At 36.3% G+C, this 19,424-nt stretch overlaps 1 protein-coding gene across 3 annotated transcripts; it reads right to left on the bottom strand.

Moving 5' to 3' along the window:
- Positions 1–131: 131 nt before the first annotated feature.
- On the bottom strand, positions 132–6,567 carry LOC103932095 (probable copper-transporting ATPase HMA5). Of its 3 annotated transcripts, none has more exons than XM_048589201.1 (6): positions 6,152–6,567; positions 2,049–3,443; positions 1,688–1,942; positions 1,422–1,544; positions 819–1,298; positions 132–718 (listed from the first exon to the last, which is right to left on the bottom strand). In XM_048589201.1, exons 1-6 carry the CDS (start codon positions 6,440–6,442, stop codon positions 299–301), a joined length of 2,964 nt encoding a protein of 987 aa, XP_048445158.1. In that variant the 5' UTR covers positions 6,443–6,567; the 3' UTR covers positions 132–298. The 3 variants fall into 3 exon arrangements, with proteins under 3 accessions (XP_048445158.1, XP_048445160.1, XP_048445159.1); XM_048589203.1 differs by lacking the exon at positions 6,152–6,567 and adding an exon at positions 4,007–4,102; XM_048589202.1 differs by lacking the exon at positions 6,152–6,567 and adding an exon at positions 3,540–3,621.
- Positions 6,568–19,424: the final 12,857 nt, after the last annotated feature.

Raw genomic sequence — 19,424 nt, 5'->3', positions numbered from 1 at the left:
GTGAATTTCATTAGATGAGGTTGCACATTTCAGTCACGACCTTGTAGTTATTTGTTTTCATTGACTGATGCTCCGGAGTAAATTTTGCTTCAAGCATCCATCAATTACGACAACAACACTGCAAATGCATGTCATGTGTTCTAACGAAACTTGCACCCGTATAGGTTTATATATACAGAACATATGTAAACAACCTATATTATTACATATTTGCTACTGCAGCCAAACCACTACTCAAATTACTCGAACTTGAGTCCTACACGCGTACTCACAACAGAATTAAAAAGCTCCTAATCAATCACTCAATACTTATTCCGCGTATCTCCAAGTTGTCCAGAACCTTCGGCCTCTTATAATTCTTCAACAGCAGAGAGCAGCAAACAACGCTGACAGAAGAAGCAGCCATTGCAGCTCCAGCAATCCATGGTGGTAAACGAAATCCAGTAGATGGGAAAAGGGCTCCTGCAGCTATTGGAATGCCAAGAACGTTATATCCCAAAGCCCAAATGTAGTTCAAACGGATACGGGTGAAAGTTTTCCTAGAAAGGTGAATCGCAGTTATCACATCCTCCAAGTTGCTTTTCATTAGAACAATGTCAGCTGCCTCAATGGCAATGTCTGTTCCTGCACCAATTGCCATTCCTACATCCGCTGCCACAAGTGCTGGTGAGTCATTGATTCCATCTCCCACCATTGCCACAATGTAGCCGGAATTATCCTGTGAACATTGAAATTAAGTAACGTGCATGCAGTGCGCATGAGGTTAAGAACATACTCTTGTAGTTTGTAACAAATTAACAAAGTTTCATTATATGTACCTGCAAGTCCTTCACTTTCTCTGCTTTCTGATCGGGTTTGGCTTCTGCTATAACGGTCTCAATTCCAACTTCATTAGCGATAGAATTTGCAGTTCCCAAATTGTCTCCTGTCACCATTATGCTTCTAATTTTCATAGACTTCAGTATGGAAATTACTTCTTGAGCACCTGGTTTCAGTGGATCAGATATGGACAGAACTCCAGCTATTTTTCCATCTATAGCTATTAAAATCCCAGTTTGAGCGAGTCCTTCAGCTTCTGCAAGTATCTCTTCTGCATCTTTTGGAACCGCAATGTTACGCTCCACCATCAAGCTCTTGTTGCCAACAATTATTTCCTTGTTCCTAACAATGGCCTTCACCCCATGACCAGTAATGGATTCAAAGTCTTTTGCTTCTGGCCAGGCAGGATTCTCTTCGTCTTCTCTGAACTTTTTGGCGTTCTCAACAATGGCCTTAGCCAACGGGTGTTCACTGTTCACCTGATATATATATCATAAAAAATAGTGAAACTTCCAATCATTGTGGATAATAATGAACATATAAAAAAACTCTTCATGAATTTCTAAAAATACTACAGACGTGTTTTATATGTTAAAACCGACCTCAGCTGCAGCAATAAGTTCATAGAATTCTCGCAGCACCATATTTTTCAGGAGTCGTGTGTTAACAACCACTGGCTTTCCAATTGTGAGAGTCCCTGTCTTGTCGAACACAATGCAGTTCACCTAAAACATCATCAATCAAATCTATAGTTACACTTGATCATTAAATTGCATAATAATTTCTCTTATACTGCCCCAATGCAGAAAACTGCCAATATCGATATTATAGAAAGCATCAAACTGCTATAAGGATGCCGCTTCCTAACCTTATGTGCACTTTCTAATGCTTGGCCTCCTTTGATCAATACACCTTGAGATGCACCTACTCCGGTTCCAACCATGACAGCTGTGGGAGTTGCTAGGCCTAAAGCACAAGGGCATGCTATAACCATGACAGAGATTCCAAACTGGAGAGAAAGCTCAAAGCTATCCATGGAAGATGGTATCCAAGATTCAGGGTAGCCATGGTATCTTCCAGACAAAAACCAGGAAAGCCAGGTCAAGAATGAAAGTAGGATCACCTGCAACTTAAAACCACATTTTAAGAAAAAGCCTCCTGTATCCTTTCAGTTGAACCAAAACAAATCCTTAAAGAACTTGAGTAATTAATCATGTTATAATTCTTACCAGTGGCACAAAGTATTTGGAAATGCGGTCAGCAAATTTCTGTACAGGAGCTTTGGCCATCTGAGCTGACTCAACAAGCCGTACAATTTGAGAAAGGGAACTTTCTGCACCAACCCTAGTTGCCTTGATATGTAGGACACCGTTCTCATTCAAAGTACCTCCAATGACTGAATCACCCTTTCTTTTTGCGACTGGTCGTGCTTCGCCCGTTATCATACTCTCATTAACATGGCTTTGCCCCCATGTAACATAACCATCCGAAGCTACTTTCGCCCCAGGAATAATTTTAAGGATATCATTCTTTTGTATCAACCTACTATCAATTTCCTCTTCATTTATCACAATTCCTTCTTCGTCTAGTGTCAATAATGTTGCTGTTTCAGGTGCCAAGTCCATCAGTTTGGCAATGGCATCTGATGTCTTCCCTTTAGCTAATACCTCTAGGTACTTTCCAAGAAGAATGAATGAAATAAGCATGGCACTAGTCTCGAAGAAATCAGTACCCATAAAATCTGGAGAGGTAGCAGCTCTCAGTACCGAGTAGACTGAATAAAAATAGGCTGCATTTGTTCCTAATGCAATGAGCACGTCCATATTTGCAGAACCATGGAGTAGTGATTTGTACGCCCCAGTATAGAACCTCCGGCCTATAATGAATTGCACCGGAGTGGCCAGAATCCACCTCATGAGCTCCCCAATCATGAGATTATTCACTATTTTAGTTTCTAGGCCATGCTTAATTCCAGGAATATACATGAACACCATGGAGGTTAAAAACACCGGAATAGTGAAAACCAAACTCCACAGAAAGACTCCAAAATACTGCTTAATTTCCTCCTTTCTATGACTATCTCTTCCTGCTTCACCTCCTGGAAAAATCTTTGCCTTGAAACGCCTGGACCCGGTTGTTTCAATCACATTAATGAAATTTCTTGGCCCTGTCATATCTGATTTGTAAGAAACAGAGATTTTCTTGATTTCAGAATCAAAGTCTATAGTTTGCACACCAGGGAGTGCTTGAAGAGACTGTCCAAGTATTCTCATTGAGCGATCCGTCCTTACACCATCAACTTCAAGCTCTATCCGGCTCATGTCTTCCCCTGCAGTAATAAGTATGCCTTCGAATCCAGTGTCTTCAATGGTTTGTAACAGCTGGTTGTAGCTCACAACCTTTGGATCATAGTGAACATCTGCTTCTTCAGTTGCTAAGGCAACTTGGGCTTTTTGTACACCATGAACTGCCTGTAAAGCGGATTCAACAGTAGTAGAACAAGAAGTGCAAGTCATTCCCTTTATCCGAATTCTGCATATCAATATGGACTTCTCATTTCCCTCATCATTGATCAACGTGGCTTGGAATCCAACATCTTCAATCGTCTCACGAATATTCTCCGCCTACAAGATGTAAGACAACAGCTATAAAAAATTCCAACTACCAATAAATAAAGTAAAAAAATGATGGGAAATGATAAGCAAGAAACTAGTTATTACTATTAGACAGTAGAAAGGTGTATGCAATAGTGCCAAAAATTCAGTTTCTTTCAAGATATTAAATGTCAGGAATCAAACTTCCCTTGCGAAAATCTTTAAAAAATGATTCTACCCAAATTAAAGCTAGCTCAACTAGACTACTAGAGATGTCTCCTAGGGAATAGTCCTCTACGTACGTAAAACCTCGGTATTCTGTAGAATACAAATGATAGCAGATAAAATTATAGAAGCCACAACTCTATTAGTACTTTTTAGATATTAATAATCAAAGATCTTATAATTTGGTAATTTATTGATGGTGTTGGATGAATACACAGATCAAAATTGTTTTCACATAGTTGCAAATGTCATCTGTCTCAAGTGTTCATGCTAATTATTTCTTTCAAATGGTTAATGTTGTTGCTAATACACATAGCTTAGGCAAGCAACCAGATCAGTTTCCGACTCAAGGTGCAAATCTGCGTTACCTTAGCTTAAAATTAGGGACTTGATTTTCACACCCCATGTTCTCTCCTTGCACACTCTTTTCCATTTTCTTGCCATTGGATTAAAAGTAAAGAAGATCAAACGACCAAAATTAACAGTAGTGTGAAAATCATTTTCCTAAAGTTAATAATGGTCTATTCAGATAAATGTTCAGCACGTTGGTCAAACTGTTAGACGTCATGCAGAGTATTAATTTCGTTTTTATATACATATTAATTCTAGCAAGAGGCTAGAGTTTGCTTATATTTTAATAGACTGTAGTTTGGTTTGTACTTGGTGTGGAAGATAAGCCTTCTTTTTCTTAATTAATAAAGAAAAATTAGGTTTGTGAATCTCTACAAACTATGTAGCTAAGTCAAAGATTAGAACTATGATTAAGCGTCAGCTAAGGCTAAGGCCGTGAATTAAGAGGTTTAAAAGTAAAAGAAGATGTTCTACTTGTATGTTTTTTTGTCTGATACTTGACTTTTGACCAAATCTACAAAGAACCTGGCTTTATTATAAGCACAATACGTACCAACGCAGAAACAATATACAAACAGAATTTGAACTCTTTATAACATCTCCTTATTGTTTATATTCGATTAGATCTCCAAGTACACCTTTTTCATGGATAGAGAAAATTTTGTTAGGAAAATGATCTTCACACGTTCGTTTTTTCATTCAACACATTCTTGTTCATTTTTGTTTCTTGATTCTTTTTTAATTTACTCAATTCAAATGCCAAAAATAAATAAGAATTTACAGAAGGAGAAAACAAGTGTGCAAACTCTTTAAACAACGCTGTCTCAAACTTAGGGCTTTTAATTATTTTTCATTCAACACATTCCTGTTCATTATGGTTCCTTGATTTTTTTTTAATTTACTTATTCTAAATGCTAGAATAAGAGTTTACAGAAAAAGAAAAAAAGTGTGCAAACTCAATCCAAATGCCACAACTATGTTCTCTCTAGGGATAGAATAATTTAGCTCTGAATCGAAGCTTAGAAAATCCCAATTTTTAACCAGTTCTAAAATTAAGAGGACAATTTCTTTGTGTGCAAAAGTGCAGAAGCAATTCTGTACAATTGGGAAAGCAAAAAGGCAAGAGGCGCGTTTTTTTTTTTTTTTTCGATGAAAGGTAAACTTGCATTACCAACAACGTACGTACAAAACAAAGGCCCAAAAACACAAACAAAAGGTGGCCACCACAAGAACAACCCAACCCGAGAGTTGAGCCTGGTAAAAAACACAGAAAAAGAAAAAAACTAAAAACCCTAGCCGCAAGGTTCCCCAGCCACCGCCAAAGCATGCTCCGGCGACCACGAACCAGCAACCCATCATGCACCAGATGTGAAAACCAACCAAGCCCCAACAACAAAAAGAGAAGCAGACGTCGTCGTCCTCAGTCGAACTCCACACAAAACCAATCCGCCGCCACCAATGGTAGAAACCTAGGAAGGAAGCCAGTGGAACCACTGACAACAGTGCCGAGAACGACACGCAGGTGGAAGATGGTGGTGCGAACACCCGAGCCAAAGCTCTACGCACCTTCCGATAAAGCCGTAGAGTACGGCGGAACAAGGTCGGAGCAGATCGAGTCCAAGGTGAAGTCAAGAGAGAGCGAACCCAGATGGGAGAGAGAGAAGATGAAAAGAGTGGATGCATGGTAGGGGAAATACAGTGGGAAAATGGAGATCGGGAAACCAAGTTTTCCGATCGGGGCAAGAAGCAGACTAAATTGAGGCGCAAGGGCTGAGATATAAAGGGGAAAACACAGAAAAAGAAAACCAACGGGGACTGCCACCGGCCTTTGGCCAAAGCTAAGACCGGCGGCTGAACTGGAAACTGAGAATGGAAACATTCTCACGCAGATTTTCCTCAAATTTGAATTGTGTGAAATATCAGGTATTTGATGGTGGTGCGAACAACCAAGTTTTGCTCAAGAGGCGTGTGTTAGGTGACCTAAATCGCATGTTTGACAGGCCAAATCCAAGACATATCACATATAATGGATATAATTCGGGAATATTTTTTCTCATTACCCCAGGTAACGGTGATACTCACTAATTTATTTATCTACGTGCCATCATCAATGAAAAGCAAAAACAAAATGAAAGATTCACTTCACAGGTAAAGCGACTTACGCTAACAAAATTGGGAAAGAACATGACTTGCGCCCGGTTGTTCAAGACGTCGACAACGGCCTCGCGAATCCCCGGGAGCCTCTTGACCGCCTTCTCGACCGATCCGGCGCAGGCAGAGCACGTCATGCCCATGACAGAGAACAGGGCCTTAGCCTCGGCTGCGGCCGCCAGGCTGGTCTCCTCACCCACCACACCTTTGGGGTACTTTGGCATGGAGGGATAGTGGGGCCGGGGAGAGAGGTCGCCCCGGCTCTCGTTGCGATTGCAGAGAGCCAAGAACTTGGTTGCCATGGACGTGAGGTTTGTTGGTGGCTATGATCGGAGCCTTCTTTTTGTCTCTGAAGAAAAAAAAAAATGAGGAAAGTTTAAAAATTGGAGGGTAATGTGTCCACGAACTTCGCATTTAATTTTGAATGGAATGAGCATTCAACGGTGGGAGATTGTTTGTACAAAAAGAATAGCGGTGGAGGGTGGTGGGTCCCGACATAACCTAGGTCTGACGCTATGGGATAGACGATGAAGTTGTTCCCAATTATATACGAGTAATGTTATTCATACCATATTTTTGTATCATATTTTCATACCATCTTAGTTGACATTTGATGTGGACAACCATATAATTTGAATTATAAACTAATAATTAAGAAAAAATAGTTAATTAAATGATGATTGTGGTATAAGATGAGTCTTTCTCCTTCATTTCTTTGGGTTTTGCAAATTTTTCAAATGATATCGTTATACACATCAAATGCCACTTAAGATGGTAGAGAAATGATGTATAAAAACATATTATGAATAACATACATAAAAACCCTAAAAATCTTAAAAGGCAAGTAAAAGTCGGTTTTCGTTCCCCAAATTAATCTTTTATTTCTTCGGCTATATTTGGTGGAAAATATCCACAACAATACGCGGAGAGATCTTTCAGTGTGACTGTCACATGAAGTGGTACATCATGTGCCGTTATATAAATGGTGTGATATGTGTGTTAAAATGTTAATAACATAAAAAATAAAATTTCTCACCACTTACATAGAAACACGTGATGTACCACCTGTGTTCCTGTTACAACTAAAAATTTCTCCAGTACGAGAGCTTATCATGAAATAAATGTTTTTTTACACATTTTTTAAGGATATTTTTTTTGGTATACACATCATATCATAAAAAATAAAAAATAAAATTCTTATTCACTTCTCACATATTGGTAAATATACTCCACAAATAAATTTGTGGTAAATGTTTCACTTTCAAAACCACTATCACTCTCTTGTAGGCAATTAGGTTGAGTCTCATTGCAATGATCTTTCCTTTTATTTTGCAAAGTTTATATATCTTTAGATGCAGATAACAACTTCATTTTACTTCAACTCGATTTCTGTGTTTTCACAGAGAAGCAAAAATAAATAAAATAAAATATGTATTTATACCTAGGATGTTTATTGTGGAGTGTATGTTGAAAATGTTAGGTATATATTAAGAGTGTTGTGTGAATTTAAAATACATGGGTGTATTAAGACAAACTTTGACAAAAAGGAAATGTTGCAGAGTAATTAACAATATGTAAGGTATTAATAAAAAAAACCCAAAAAATACTAACAAGTTCATTCCCTTTATTAAACCCTTCTTGTTGACTAAAAGGCGAAGATTTTTTTTTTTTTTTTTTAAGTATGTATATATTTACAGTAAAGGGTGAGAGAATGAATTTGTATAGAATTCGCAATTCATGATATTCAAATCTAAACCTTTTATGAAAAGAAATATCACTAAATCGTGGTATAAGTGGCAAAAAAAGAGTGGGCATGGGATGAAGTACGATGTGTAGAATTTGGATCCCAAGTATAATACACGGTGAGTTTCAGGTCGTCATCTATATTAATTTAGTTTAGAAACAAAATGAAATATCAGACCAAAAAAAATGAAAATGAAAAAAATTAACATCCTCATGCTATGATGCTAGGCAGGTAAATGAATATAATTCCACGTATTAGCTAGGTAAATGATTAGGAAATCCACATGTTATAAATGACAATGAAAAAAAAAATCCAGAAATCAAATGGTTATTTCTAGCATAAGTGAAACAAGAGTATAAGCTATTAGATTAAATGGAGCGCATGTAGGAAAACAGTAATAATTAAAATACTTTAAAGAAAATAGCATTAGAAGAGGATCTGGCTTTTGAATATATGAAGTAAGAACGATTATTTGGGGAGAAATATATAATAAACCCATAAATAGGAAATGAATTGGAGGTCGACGCTAGAAGCCTAGAAACTGCATATGCATGGAGAGAAAGAGGAGGGGGGGGGGGAAGTGAGGAGGGAGGGAGGGAGGGAGAGAGAGCCTTTACTTGAAAGGTATGGTCACAGAAGCAAGCCTGCAAGCCTCTGCAATTGTGTCCAAAGTAATCAAGTATTCTTCCATATATATATGCGCTTAGAACCGCCGAACGTACTCCAAAAAAGTGGTAGACAGATGCAACAAAAGCTGCAGTGAATCTTGATATACTAATTAATGGACTTTTAAAACTTCAGGATACGACTTAGACCAAAAGAAAAAAAAGAAAAAAAGAAAAAGGATTTTCAACACAAAACTATTCATCTAAGACTATATAACAGAAATGACGCGATACAACCAACCACGGATGTTGGAAAAAATGTTCCATCTAATTTGTTGATAATTTTTCATTGATGTAATATATTAATATTATATTGTATGAATCATGAGGGTATTTTTATTTGTTTTACTAGTACACATACGAATCTAGGGAATTATATTCTATGGAGTGTGGTGCTGAGTTCAAATGGTTTAGGAAAGGGGTTCTAAGCTAATTGTTTGGTTGTATAGTACAAACAAATGTGTCGACCACGGTTGGCCATTGTCATTTTAAGATGAACACCTTACAATTGAGTGGGTTGTAAGCGTTTAACTTGATTTCTATATATAGCACTAATTTTATATCCAAAGGCTTCCCTAATTTATTCTTTATTGGCCAAACCATTTTATATCAAAAGGTTTCCCTAATTTATTCGTTATTGGCCTAACCATTTGAAAAAAAAAAAAAAAAAAGTACAAATAAAAACGAAAAAGAATGTTAGTACAAATTAATAAAAAAAAAAAAAAATTGGGTACAAATGAAAAATACTAAAAGGATGTGACAACCTGTTCCTAATTTTATGATTTTATAAATTCTAAAAGAGTGATTTGACGAAAATGCCCTTAGAGGCAAGGATTTTGACTTCCGTTGACCATCGTTTAGAGTGACATGTGACACATTCTTTTAGCGTAATTGCGTAGTACGCGACGATACGAACACATGGGCACAAGTGAAATCGAATTTGGAGTTACAATGGAGATTTTACGGATTTACAACGTGAAGGGTGATTTGGTAAATTCATGTTTAGAGATCTTTTGTGGCTTGTTTTGTGAGCCACATGGGGCCCACACCCCACTCCTGCCTATCCCGTGTCCCTTCTCTCTTCCTAACTCTCTCTTTTTATTTTTCAAACTTTTGGACCACTCTCTTGCTGCCATGTGTCCCTTTCCTCCACACATATGCCTCCTTGGAATATTCCGTTAACTGTTGACAATTAGTTGACTTTTTTCGAAATTTTCTCGAAAACCCTCCTAGGCTAATTTCGATGCCCCGAGTCCATTTTTGACATCCATTTAGTGAAATTCCAAAGTTTCAACATAATTGACCACCTCAGCGGCTCGGTTGACTTTTAGGGTTTAGGGTTGACCGTTGACTTATCTATTGACTTTTTGTAAAAAATTTCGGGAACCCTCCTTAGCGTATTTCAACGTCCTGATTCCAAATCCACACTATGTTTTCCCAAATTTAATTGTCTTAGTGGAGTTTTACTAATGGGTCCCAATATTATGCTTAGGTGCGATTACTATCGAAGACTCCAGCTATCCTAAATCGAACGGCTACGGCCTTGCAAGTATTTGTGAGTGGGTCTTTGCTTTTAAATACTATATACTTATTTAGTTTCCATTTATGCATTTGAAAAAGAACTTCCTACGTATGCTTAGATTAGACTAATATTTATAAAAATTAGCGAAATAATGGAATTTACGAAATTATCCTAAATCCTACGGGATGCACATGTATGCATATTATTAAGGGATGCCTTATTTATATTTATGGCATTGAATAGTATTATGTCGACGTAAGTTATTGATTTACCGTTGTATGACTTTGGTTACATCTGCTTATTATTGCTCCACCGATGTTAGTACTTGCCCCATCCAGGGCTAGGCTTTCACGTGTATGTGCACATTGCATCGTACGCTCACTTTGGATCCATTGTAGGTGTCAGTCATGTCCTAGATTGCTATAGGCAATTAGGACTCGTATGTGTCGCGCATAACGTCAGTCTTCACGTGATTGTAGTACTAGAGCGTATATCATTGTTACACCCAGTCCTGTTCATGCCAGAATATCTCTGCATGAACTCGTGTATCAGCATGTGTCGATGAGCACTCGATATGATATGTTTGCTTATGCGAGATTATGTGATTACAGATGTCATGTGCTTATTTACGAAATATTGTGCCGTATTGAATTCTTGAGATTTTGTAGGCTACGGTAAGTATTTTCTTACTATACGTAGTATGTATATTTTGGAAACTATACTTGTTTTACGGCAAGGGGTATTATGTTTTTGAAAAGGTTTTTACAAAGCTTTGTTTTTAGGCCCACCCGCCCTTGTTTTTTGCCCCTCCAGGTTTTAGTGCTGAGCTTTTGTGTCAACGAGGATTCTTGACAAACCTCAGTATAGGTGGCTACCTTTGATGATATAATTCTTAACCAACCTTACTGTACTTTACTTATGCTCTGACATCACGTGTGAAATGGGTTCATTCCCGCTTACATGCGCACTCTTGTATTTAGGCACTTTAAGGTTTAAATTTATTCACATTTTCCACTTCACTACACTTTATGGCTTCGTACCCTCCTGGTGTCGGCAATCACAACTCGATTTGGAGTCTAGGTGGACATTTCGGGTCGGGATGTGTCAAAGAATATATTTGAAAATGATTAATAAGTTTTCGAACTTTAAACTCCTCCGCTCACTCCCCCACCCTTTAGCGTATATATTAATGTTTGTTCAAAAGAAAAAAAATTAACATATGTTGACATGCGCCACTACGGTCTAGTGGTAAGTGAGAGATTTAAGGTTCGATTCTCAATAAAGGTGAATTTGAACCAAATATTGTTAACCCATTGTGAGGCTAAACTCATCCTTTCCTCTTTATTTAATATCATTTGTTAAAAAAACATATGTAGACATGCAAATAATTTAATATTCAATTAGTGATGTGGACAAAAGTCAAAAGACCTTAATCACAAACGAAAAGAAATGAAGTTTCAATTAATGAGAAATGAATTAGGGATGAGAACCTAATGTATTAAAAAAAAATTGTTAAATACGAAATAAATTAGGAAAGGCTTTTTCGATTTGTCTGTTGTAAAAAGTTCAAATCATGGTATGAAGCTTTAGAAGATACAGTTTTTATGAAAGTACTTTACTTTCGGTCTTGATGGACTAAAATATTAGATATTTTTTTTTTCTCTAAAAAGAGAACAGCTAGTTGATTCGCCACGACAATCTACCCTTTTAGGGATCAGAAGGACTCACAAAGACATTTTAGCCTCACTCTAACCATCATCGTGTGATTCACCAGCGCCAAGAAGCGAACTCATGACGTGTTGTGTGAAATACATGCCTAGAATTGAAGCTTAATTAATTTCAATACTTTGATTGAAGGACAAAATGTTAAATTGTTGTATAAATTAAGAAATATAATAATAAAAATGATTAAATCCTTCCTAAAATCATTAAAGATGAATAACTAATAGATATTTTTATTTTTTTTCTCAAATTTGAATTGTGTGAAATCTGATCAGATTTTATTTTTTCAAAGGGAAATGTCTTATTTTTATTTTAAAATATTGGTACGGTCAAATTAAAAAAGAGCACATTTTATTATAAAATATGGGATACATTATAAATAAAAAAGTGAATAGATTTTACATTTAGAAAATTATACAACTTACATAAAAAATAAAATTAGAATTAGATACCTCATTTTAGACTTCTTTAGATTAAATATCTGTTAGGGCTGGTTTGGTATTGTTGTGCTTTGAAAAAAAGCTGATTCTGCTGTGCTGTGAGAATAAGCAGCTGTGAAATAAAGCAACAGAGTGTTTGGTAAACTTTTTTTGTAAAAGTGCTTTTGAAAAAAAAAAAAAAACAGTATTATAGTGTTTGGTAAACTTTTATGTAAAACAGATGTGAAAAAAAAGCCGGTTTTTCAAAGCTGGGTTTTGCAGTTTCTTGTTTTTGGCTTTTTTTTTTCATCCAAAACTATGAAAAAAAGATGAAGCTGAATGTTTACCAAACACAAAAACAGCTCCCAGCTTTTTTTGATACCAGATTTTTTCAGAATCAACTCAGTACCAAACCAGGCCTTACTATCCAACTTTAGATTAAAGTGCTTTCACTTTTGATTAAATCCTATATTCCAAGTATATTCTTAATTTAAGTGTTTCAAATTCATTTTAAATTAATTTCTATGTCAAAAATGCACACAATAATATTAATTAGGTTATTACTATTTTTATAGAATCTCATCCCTGCTTTCAATTTGAGGATTCTATTATATCTAGTGAGAGTCAAAATCAATTTAATGGAATATAATAATTAATATATCTAAATTATTTAAGAAATTTTCGTTGGCTGTCATGATGGTATCCACCGTTTTGGCACTGCAGTATTTCAAATCACGGTTGAAATCATGGGAGTGGTTGTGTTTGTATTGCCGAACCGGTGATACTAAAATACTGAAGCTAAGTCCAGTTTTCTTCAGTCCACAAAAACAGAAAGTCGTGCATAATTATACGCAACTAAGGTCATCATTATGTTTTAAATATTTGAATTTTTGTTTTATGTTTATTGTGTTTCTGAACTTGAATTATACAAAATTGTTGTTGATATATAGGGTTTAGGTTACCAAATTAAAAATAGCGGCAAGTTGAATGTACCCATGCCAAATAAAAATATACGCATATTAGCTTGAAACGTACTGATAGGTTTTTGGGTTACATATAACTTGCTGTTAGCTTTTTACATACCAAAATTATGATAATATAAATGTACTAGTAGCTTGGTACATATACAAACAAAAATTAAATAACATATCAAAATACTAATTTGTACACAAATTTGGATTACATAACGTACTAGTAATGTACCAAATTATTGGTCTACTATTTTTTAATATATATATATATATATAATATCATTGACGTGCATTGGTATGTTTAAAAATCACTATTCTTACCATGTTATTATACCATAATTTCTATATCACCCTATATTTTATTATTACTATAATTAACACACTTATTCTTTTAAAAAAATTAATAATTAAAACACCCTAATTAGAATTGATTAGGTTTGATGCTTCGTATTCCACTCCATCTCTTTTCTCCCTCTCGAGAAATTTTTCGAGGTATTGAGAATTTTTGCTGACTTGGAGTTCCACCAACAAGGTCTTGACATTTGTGCATTTAAGTTGGAATTTACACCAACAGTCTGGCTGTGACATCCCACATTGCCCAGGGAAGTGATCCTTAAATGTATATTCTCATCCCTACCTAGCACGAGACCTTTTGGGAGCTCACTGGCTTCGGATTCCGTAGGAATTCCGAAGTTAAGCGAGAAGGGGGCTAGAGCAATCCCATGATGGGTGACCCACCAGGAAGTTGCTCGTGAGTTCCCAAAAACAAAACCGTGAGGGAATGGTAAGCCCAAAGCGGACAATATCCTGCTACGATGGTGGAGCGGGCCCGGGAAGTGGTCCGTCCCGGGTCGAGATGTGACAATTTGGTATCAGAGCCTAACTTTGGTTGTGGTGTGCCGACGAGGATGTCGGGCCCCTAAGGGGGGTGGATTGTGACATCCCACATCGCCCAAGAGAGTGATCCTTAAATGTATATTCCCATCCCTACCTAGCACGAGGCCTTTTGGGAGCTCACTGGCTTCGGGTTCCGTAGGAACTCCGAAGTTAAGCGAGAAGGGGGCTAGAGCAATCCCATGATGGGTGACCCACCAGGAAGTTGCTCGTGAGTTCCCAAAAACAAAACTGTGAGGGAATGGTAAGCCCAAAATGGACAATATCGTGCTACGGTGGTGGAGCGGGCCCGGGAAGTGATCCATCTCGGGCCGGGATGTGACACTGGCCCACCATTAAAGCAATTAAAAAACAATATTTAATTAATATAGCATTGATGCCCTCTCTCTTCCATCTCCCTCCACCGTCTCGATATTGCAGACCGGAAACCAAGCATTTTCTGACTAAAAGGTCATCGGCACCTACGCCAAAATGTCTGTCCTCCACCCAAAAACCACTTCATGCCGACCACCATGAACACCCACACAAGCTCCATCCTCCATCACACTACAAAAATCTTAATTTGGCACCATCATTTTCTTCTATCATGTTGCTTCATCATCATGATTTGAAGATGCCGGTTCTTGATCACCAAGAGAAAGGTGGGATGATAAAGGGATGAGGACATGGTGGGGCAGAACCCCAGGCGATGATGGTGGTTGTTGAGGGTTGAGAGGAATTGGAGGAGATATGATTAGAAGGTTGGGGAAGGGCCTCGAGAATGAGGCTTATTTTATTGATTTATTTTAAATAAAAAAATCCATTTATCGATTATTCTATAAAAGATAGAACTAGTTGGCCTTAGTGAGGCATATGGCGTTATTGGATTGGAAGGAAACACTACCTGCACTACTGAGGTTTATGTTCCCGTGACCCCCAAAAATTTCTCCTCCCTCTCACCCCAATCTCCTTCCTCCTTCCTCTTCAGCCTTCTATAATCTCCATTTTTTTGTCAAATTTTATTTGGTTTCTAACTGATCGTATTTGTTTTCCTTTTTATTGTCATAAAATAAGGGTTAGCTAATCATTTCATTGAACAATGACTTTATATGCATCTTTAAAAATTTGATGAAGGAGTCGAAAGGAACAAGTTTTCTATCAAATTGAAGGTTATGGGGTCACAGTTCTTGAAAAATCCTTAGATTTATGCTGTTGCTTGCCAATTATTGAAGTTAATTATGCTTTTTGTTTTTTTTTTTTTTTTTTTTTGTCCTTTCACAATTGGCCTTTTGTTTTTCTATTTATTTATGTTCTTTCTATTTGTTCTCGAAAAGAGGAGGAAGGAGAATGAAGAAGCACAAGACGATTAGAGGACTTTAAGGAGGGAAGAGGAGATTGGGATGACAAAAAGAGTATTTGAAAATGACTGGACGAGGGATGCAAGAATATGAAAATCGAAGTGTTTTAATTCAATCTAATATCTATTTCTGAACAAAAAAACTAATTAAAATTGATAAAATTTATATGGAAATCCAAGTATGCTGTAATTAAGTAAGGTGGCATGTCCAACTCAGCCACCACATAAGTTGGTATAAGATTGTAGTATAATAATGTGGTAAGAATAGCATTATTGATTTGATTTTTGTTTTTGTTAAATAACCCCTGCCTTTTTTCACCCACAATCCAACGTTTTTTTTTTTTTTTTTTTTGGTTATTATAGATTTTTTTTTTCTTTTTAAATATATTAAATTGATGGGACATAAATAATTTACAATATATTTTTTTTTTTGTAAGATTTTAGGAGTTTGTTATAAATGTGAACGTTTTTGTCTCTATATATAAAGCTCGCTATTTGTAATTAATTAGTAAATCAATTAAAATTATAAAATGTAGTTTAATCAAATCTCTAAAAACCTTAAATGTTTTATCTAAGAAATAAAAAGACTGAGGGTAGGAACCTAATTTCCCTCACTTTTTTTTTTATTTTTTGTTAATCTATGAATATGATAGAATTAATAAACTAACAATAGTGCACCATTAATTTCTGTTTTTTCTTCGCTCACATTTCTTTAGCTAGGGGTTGAGAAATGATGGATGGCCGGATGGTGGTAAGTAATGTGATAAGCGAAGAAGAACGAATGAAATGAAAATTGAAAAGTAAAAACAAGTTTAGATTATTTTCAAACAAACCTAAATTGTTTTTAGATTTTCATTTACGTGCATTCTACGTACATTTTCTCCCACGTAACTCTCACCACCCTTTTTCCACACCTACTATTCATTCTTTCATTTCTCACGCATACTTTCCATCTCTAACTTTTTTTTGTTTTTTGAGAATTTTTTTTAATTAAATAAAGATAACGGATTAGACAAGTTACACATAAAGTTTGGTCATTGATCTACCGTAGTAACCTTAATTGTTTTTAGATTTTCATTTACGTGCATTCTACGTACATTTTCTCCCACGTAACTCTCACCACCCTTTTTCCACACCTACTATTCATTCTTTCATTTCTCACGCATACTTTCCATCTCTAACTTTTTTTTTTTTTTTGACAATTTTTTTTAATTAAATAAAGATAACGGATTAGACAAGTTACACATAAGGTTTGGTCATTGATCTACCGTAGTAACCTTACTTTCGAAACTCACACAAACAGTTAGAAGAACCAAGACCCCAGGATTTATCCATCAACTACAAAGTGAGCTACTTCTTTCATGTCCAGAGCAATTAGAAAGAACTAACTCCCCACTAGAACGACGCCATTGTCCCTTATCTCCAAAATTTAATTAAACAAAAAGAGTGATAAAAAATAAATACAAGCTGGAGGATGGAACCAAAACTTTCAAAGATAAAACAATACATCATACACCTGGAGCCAAAGTCCCAAACCAAGCCAAGCGAAATGCTGATGAACAACATGGATGATGAACTCCATAATTGGCTATGCAATCCGCCACCTGAAAGGCGGATGATGCATTAATTTAAAAAGCAAAAGGCAGACAAGCTAGCGGAGTCCAAAAACAAAGCAGCACAAACCACTGACGAAGTAGAATCATGCTAGACTAAATGAGAAGAAGACAGGTTTGTTTTAGCAAAGCTATCTGCAACAAAATTTCCTTCTTGAAAGATGTTAGAGTAGTAAAAAAGTTATCTCGCAAATGTGTTCTAAACAAGTAAACCATTGCATGCAAAGAAGCCAAAGAGGATAAACATCATTCAAATAAAACAAAATTAACACTAGAAGAGTCGCTTTTCAAAATTGAAAACTAAATACAAAAAGGAAAGTTATCAGGTCATAAATAAAATTTAGGGACAAGTTTAGCAGTATCCCATGACATGAACTTGTGTGACCTCGTTCCAAATTGCACCTTGAATTTTTCCAACCCCACAAAACTGTCAAAATGTTCAACTCCACTCCACCCCATACCATCAAATCTGTTAGAATTTATGTAAAATTTTGTCATCTTCTGTGCACTGATGTACATTTGAGGGCCATTTTTATGTTCCTCACCTATGAATTTGAAGGTATAATTTCTTGGTTACACCGTATGTATGTATACACTACGAGTATAATCAACTCCAAGTCCTCCAACCAGTTCAAAACAAAAAAAGAAACCTGCAATTGTTTTTTTTTTTTTTAAATCCAAAAAATCCCTTTCGTTTGCGTCTATTTTTCTCTTTAGTTCTTAAATTGACCTAAATATAATTAAGAAGTGTGATTAGAGATCTTTTGTTTGTGAAACTAGATGCTTTAAGCTATTAACTTGCAAGGTGGCTTACGCATGCGCTTCGTTTTCAATTGTAACCTTTGCCAGAGGAGCTTATAACTAATATTGTTGACCTTTGGAAGTTGAACCCTGAAAATATAAAAGCCCAGTGGCACACACATCCCAACAGAGACATCTATTTCTTTTATTGTTTAAGGATTATTTAATGTTAATGAATCTAGTAGTATCACTTTGATTTTGTCTCCGGTGATGACTCAGCAATTTAGTATCATTAGCAAGTAAGATGCTAAGTAAATTTGGAATCTTTGACCGATGAGATCCTCTCCGATCATGAGAAGGGCGGCAGATTAACTCCAAGGTCATGGGATATACATGTTTTGTTGCTTCCAAATATATTTTACTTTCAAGCGCTATAATGATATATATCATGCTTTTCATGAGAAGCATTGGTAGGAAATATAGAGGTGTTATTATTATTATTATTTTTAACAACTGATATTATCAATATTAAGGGAGATGTGATGGGCTATCAATAATGTGGTTCAAAATCGTATTTGGTGAGAATCGAACCTAAGACCTCTCACTTATAAGTGAAGAGGAATATCACCAGACCGTAATACTAAGTGACAACTATAGTAGTGTTATTAAAGCCCACGTCTAGAAAATGTAAAAACTTCAAAGAAGACATCCTCTCAGTTAATTTCACGACAAGTAAAAAAAAAATTAATAAAAAAGATTATAGTGATGGAAGGTTGGATGATTTGCTCACTAGCAAAAATTACCTTTTGCCCGACTAAAGTTGGTCTGATGAACAACAATTCTGTCGGGCAACATATATTTACCTGAAGGAACAAAACAAATGGTTTTTTCCATAGGCTTTAGGAGATGAAAGGGTTTTGACAAGCAAAGTGAATTCTTCGGGCAAACAGTGAGAAAGTTATGAGAAAGAAGTTAGAACACTTTGATAACTAATAAGTTTTATATAAAAACCGTTCGCGTTACTCGATTGTTGGAACCAAATTTGTGCACCTCCATGAGCGGTGGCCAAGCGCAAATTTGAGCTACCTGCAAAACTGTAAAACAACCGTGAGCAAGCCTAAGACCCGAGGGGGGTGTCGGCTAAAGTCTCTCCAACGATCAAGTTGGTGAATGATTTTAGACTCAAGCAATAGACAAGAGAATTCTAGTGTTTAGAATGCATTACCATAGATGAACCCTATGTGGGTGTATTTATACCATGGGGAGAGAGAGTTTTTTAGGACAAAATCATCGTTCTAAGCTGGGGGAATTTTAGAGGATATTTAGAAGTAGATATTGCATTCTCTTAGGTGGTGTGATTACTTGCGGCACACGCCAATCCCTAGGTTGAAGGAACTCCAAGACTTATAGGACCTAATTGTGACCCGAGGCAGATTGTGTGTCTTGCGGAACAAGCATGGTCATCCAACAGAGTCTCTAGGACTCCGCTTAGTGCCCCAAAGTAAAGTGATGGTGGTATTGCTACTCCGTCTAATACAACTCTACTTGGAGATGGTGAGTCTATAACCAGACTTCTAAGGTAATTGTATTCGGCTTACTTCGGCTTTGAAAAATCATGGTCCCACAAATTCTCCTAACAATCTGTCTGAGAGGCAAC

This window comes from the organism of the source record quoted next, unplaced genomic scaffold (genome assembly GCF_019419815.1).
Source record: "Pyrus x bretschneideri cultivar Hongxiangsu unplaced genomic scaffold, Pyrus_bretschneideri_v1 Contig3, whole genome shotgun sequence".
Taxonomy (NCBI): domain Eukaryota; kingdom Viridiplantae; phylum Streptophyta; class Magnoliopsida; order Rosales; family Rosaceae; genus Pyrus; species Pyrus x bretschneideri.
Note: the sequence above shows the minus strand (reverse complement) of the source record. Positions and strands in the feature narration are given on the sequence as shown.